The 5,000-nt window shown below is 51.8% G+C and overlaps 1 protein-coding gene across 1 annotated transcript in view; it reads left to right on the forward strand.

Annotated features, from left to right (window-relative positions):
* Window positions 1–1,591, forward strand: part of LOC135570746 (protein sidekick-1-like) — a gene marked incomplete at its 5' end in the record, with an annotated part of 232,699 nt that extends 231,108 nt beyond the window's left edge. The window contains 1 exon segment of the mRNA XM_065016697.1: window positions 1,031–1,591. Coding sequence (XP_064872769.1) covers window positions 1,031–1,375 — 345 coding nt within the window.
* Between the last annotated feature and the right edge of the window lie 3,409 nt (window positions 1,592–5,000).

A 5,000-nucleotide genomic window follows, 5' to 3' on the forward strand; every position in this document is an offset into this window, starting at 1 on the left:
CTGTCTCTCCGTCTGTCTCTCTGTCTGTCTCTCCGTCTGTCTCTCTGTCTGTCTCTCCGTCTGTCTCTCTGTCTGTCTCTCCGTCTGTCTCTCTCTCTGTCTCTGTCTTTCTGTCTCTCTGTCTCTCTGTCTCTTTGTGTCTGTCTCTCCGTCTGTCTCTCTGTCTCTCTGTCTCTCTGTCTGTCTCTCTGTCTGTCTCTCCGTCTGTCTCTCTGTCTGTCTCTCCGTCTGTCTCTCTGTCTGTCTCTCCGTCTGTCTCTCTGTCTGTCTCTGTCTGTCTCTCTCTCTGTCTCTGTCTTTCTGTCTCTGTCTGTCTCTGTCTGTCTCTTTGTGTCTGTCTCTCCGTCTGTCTCTCTGTCTCTCTGTCTCTCTGTCTGTCTCTCCGTCTGTCTCTCTGTCTGTCTCTCTCTCTCTCCGTCTGTCTCTCTCTGTCTGTCTCTCCGTCTGTCTCTCCTGTCTGTCTCTCTGTCTGTCTCTCCGTCTGTCTCTCCGTCTGTCTCTCCGTCTCTCTCTCTGTCTGTCTCTCCGTCTGTCTCTCTGTCTGTCTCTCCATCTGTCTCTCTGTCTGTCTCTCCGTCTCTGTCTCTCTGTCTGTCTCTCTGTCTGTCTCTCCGTCTGTCTCTCGTCTGTCTCTCCGTCTGTCTCTCCGTCTGTCTCTCTGTCTGTCTCTCTGTCTGTCTCTCTGTCTGTCTCTCTGTCTCTCTGTCTGTCTCTCTGTCTGTCTCTCCGTCTGTCTCTCTGTCTGTCTCTGTCTGTCTCTCTGTCTGTCTCTCCGTCTGTCTCTCCGTCTGTCTCTCTGTCTCTCTCTGTCTGTCTCTCCGTCTGTCTCTCTGTCTCTCTGTCTGTCTCTCCGTCTGTCTCTCTGTCTGTCTCTCCGTCTGTCTCTCTGTCTGTCTCTCTGTCTGTCTCTCTGTCTCTGTCTCTCTGTCTGTCTCTCTGTCTGTCTCTCCGTCTGTCTCTCTGTCTCTCTGTCTGTCTCTCCGTCTGTCTCTCTGTCTCTCTGTCTGTCTCTCCGTCTGTCTCTCTGTAGGTAACAGACAGTGACTGTGAGGATGATCATCAACCTAAACATTCCTTTGTTAATCACTACATGTCAGATCCCAGCTACTATAACAGCTGGAAGAGACAAGCTAAAGGCCTGAAGGGGTTGAGTCTGGCGTCCGGCTACGAGGAGGAGTGTTCTGACGGGGCAGAGCCCTACTACCAGACCGTGGTCACACAGCACAGCACAGGGGGAGCGTACACACCCACTGGGCTGCCCGCGCACACACACACACTCCCACACACACTCCCACACACACACACTCACGCCAACCCCAATACTAATCCACCAGGCTCACGCACGCCCGTCACGGGGTTCTCGTCTTTTGTGTGACTCGTGCACACATGCGCACACACACACACACGCGCGCTCACACACACACAGAGGGCGGAGCGGAGGAGGTTTGGAGCCCACTACTGTGGTAGGACAGAGGGATGGAGGGAGAAGGAGGAAGAGGAGGATGGGAGGAAGGAGGGAGAGGAGGATGGAATGAGAAGAGGATGGGAGGAAGGAGGGAGAGGAGGATGGAATGAGAGCAGGATGGGAGGAAGGAGGGAGAGGAGGGTGGGAGGAAGGAGGGAGAGGAGGATGGGAGGAAGGAGGGAGAGGAGGGTGGGAGGAAGGAGGGAGAGGAGGATGGGAGGAAGGAGGGAGAGGAGGATGGGAGGAAGGAGGGAGAGGAGGGTGGGAGGAAGGAGGGAGAGGAGGATGGGAGGAAGGAGGGAGAGGAGGGTGGGAGGAAGGAGGGAGAGGAGGATGGGAGGAAGGAGGGAGAGGAGGATGGGGGAGAGGATGGGTGGGGGAGAGGATGATGAAGAGAGAGGAGGATGGAAGGAGAGGAGGATGGAGGGAGAGGAGGAAGGAGGGAGAGGAGGATGGAAGGAGAGGAGAGGAGGATGGGAGGAAGAGGAGGATAGAATGAGAGGAGGATGGGAGAGAGGAGGATGGGCGAAGAGGAGGATGAGGGAGAGGAGGATGGGAGTAAGATGAGGATAGAATGAGAGGATGGGGGAGAGGAGGATGAGAGGATGGAGGGAGAGGAGGATGGAGGGAGGGAGGGAGAGGAGGATGGAGGGAGAGGAGGATGGAGGGAGAAGGATGGAGGAAGAGGAGGATGGAGGAAGAGGAGGATGGAGGGAGAGGAGGATGGAGGAAGAGGAGGATGGAGGAAGAGGAGGATGGAGGGAGATAAGGATGGAGGAAGAGGAGGATGGAGGGAGAGAAGGATGGAGGAAGAGGAGGATGGAGGAGAGGAGGGAGAGGAGGATGGGAGGAAGAGGAGGATGGGGGAGATGTAGAACCAAGAGAAAACAGTATGCCCACACCTACACCCCTCCCTCTTTCCCTTCTCCGCCCCACTGAACAGGAAAGACTGTTGGTGTATGCTTCTTAGTGGACTCTTCTTCCTTTCTGTCCTCTTAGTTCTCTTAGCTCCAGTCACTTCACCGTGTCAATGTGTGTTTCCAAATCATAGATTTACTATTGTGATGTCACTGTGTACACACACACACACACACACACACACACACACACACACACACACACACACACACACACACACACACACAGATATTCCACATCTCTCTGGAGTGTGTGTAGTTCTGCACTGTCACAGAATAAAACAGTGATGTCACAGATTGGAACAGTGATATCACAGAGTGGAACAGTGATGTCACAGAATGGAATAGTGATGTCACAGAATGGAACAGTGATGTCACAGAATGGAACAGTAAGGTCACAGAATGGAACAGTGATGTCACAGAATGGAACAGTGATGTCACAGAATGGAACAGTGATGTCACAGAATGGAACAGTGATGTCACAGCTAGGGAACTGAAAAGTGTGGAGTTACAGGCCCGAAATCCGAGGGGACGGTTTTCAGGTTCACACCATTTCACAGACACTGAAGCTGCTGAAACAGCTTTTAAAACAAAAACACAAGAAGAAGAAGCAAATTCAATTGACTTGATAATCATCTCAGCTTTGGACTTGAGGGAGGGAGGGAGGGAGGGGGAGGGAGGGAGGGAGGGAGGGAGGGAGGGAGGGAGGGAGGGAGGGAGGAGAATGTTGTAAGCATTTAAATCATCTCCAGTACGAGCCTGTCTGTCTGGTTGTCAGGGAGACCATTAGCTAGTTTAGTTTGTTTAGTTTGGCATCTGAACCATGTTTGCGTCCTAAAAGGCTCTCCTGTTCCCTATAAAGTGCACTACTTTAGACCAGAGCCTCGTAGGGCTGCATAGGGAATAGGGTGAGATATAGTCGTCCACTCCTCTACTGCCCCCAGACATAATGTGTTGTTGCCCTGGAAACAACCTCTCCCTGTCTACTGCCCCCAGATATAATGTGTTGTTGCCCTGGAAACAACCTCTCCCTGTCTACTGCCCCCAGATATAATGTGTTGTTGCCCTGGAAACAACCTCTCCCTGTCTTCTGCCCCCAGACATAATGTGTTGTTGCCCTGGAAACAACCTCTCCCTGTCTACTGTTATTTTAATGTTCAGCCTACTCCTTTATTCATTTTTTTTTACGGGGATGTGTGTGTGTGTGTGTGTGTGTGTGTGTGTGTGTGTGTGTGTGTGTGTGTGTGTGTGTGTGTGTGTGTGTGTGTGTGTGTGTGTGTGTGTGTGTGTGTGTGTGTGTGTTTCTAGAATGGCTTTTGTACAGAAGGAACGTTTTACTGTGGTAGCCTCACGTGCGTCTGACATGGCTCCCTGTTCCCGAGTGGTGCAGCGGTCTAAGACACTGCATCGTAGTGCTAGAGGTGTCAAATCCAGGCTGTATCACATCCGGCTGTGATTGGGAGTCCCACAGGGTGGTGCACAATTGGCGCAGTGTTGTCCGGGTTTGGCCAGAGTAGGCCGTCATTGTAAATAAGAATTTGTTCTTAACTGACTTGCCTAGTTAAATAGAAATCTATATATTTATATAAAGGGCAGCACTACCCTCAGGGCTCTGGTCTAAAGTAGTGCACTACCCTCAGGGCTCTGGTCTAAAGTAGTGAACTACGAATACCTGTTAGCATCCATCTCTCTCTCTGTCTCTCCGTCAGCACCAGAGCGAGAGGGGGGAGAGAGGAGAGAGAGCGATAGAGAGGGGACATGTGAGGGAGAGAGAGATAGAGAAAGAGAGAGAGAGAGCGATAGAGAGGGGACATGTGAGAGAGAGAGAGAGAGAGAGAGAGAGAGAGCGATAGAGAGGGGGAGAGAGAGAGAGAGAGGGACATGTGAGGGAGAGAGGGAGAGAGAGAGAGGGACATGTGAGGGAGAGAGAGAGAGAGAGAGAGAGAGAGCGATAGAGAGGGGGAGAGAGAGAGAGAGAGAGAGCGATAGAGAGGGGACATGTGAGGGAGAGAGAGAGAGAGAGAGAGGGACATGTGAGGGGAGAGAGAGAGAGAGAGAGAGAGAGAGGGGGAGCGATAGAGAGGGAGAGAGAGAGAGAGAGAGGGACATGTGAGGGAGAGAGAGAGAGAAAGAGAGAGAGAGAGAGCGATAGAGAGGGAGAGAGAAAGAGAGAGAGAGAGGGACATGTGAGGGAGAGAGAAAGAGAGAGAGTGGGACATGAGAGAGAGAGAAAGAGAGAGAGAGAGAGGGACATGAGAGGGAGAGAGAAAGAGAGAGAGAGGGACATGTGAGGGAGAGAGGGAGAGAGAAAGAGAGAGAGTGAGACGAAGACTGAATGTCGCACAGCGTGTGTAGGTGTAGACTGATGATGTCATTACAATCCTTTTGGTTATTAAACGGTTTCTTGTCAATCTGTCTCTGTGTGTTTCCTCTGTGTGTGTGTGTGTGTGTGTGTGTGTGTCTTTCCTCTGTGTGTGTGTGTATGTGTGTGTGTCTTTCCTCTGTGTGTGTGTATGTGTGTGTTTGTGTGTGTGTGTGTGTGTCTTTCCTCTGTGTGTGTGTGTGTGTGTGTGTGTCTTTCCTCTGTGTGTGTGTGTGTATGTGTGTGTTTGTGTGTG

Source organism: Oncorhynchus nerka, unplaced genomic scaffold (assembly GCF_034236695.1).
Source record: "Oncorhynchus nerka isolate Pitt River unplaced genomic scaffold, Oner_Uvic_2.0 unplaced_scaffold_906, whole genome shotgun sequence".
NCBI lineage: Eukaryota > Metazoa > Chordata > Actinopteri > Salmoniformes > Salmonidae > Oncorhynchus > Oncorhynchus nerka.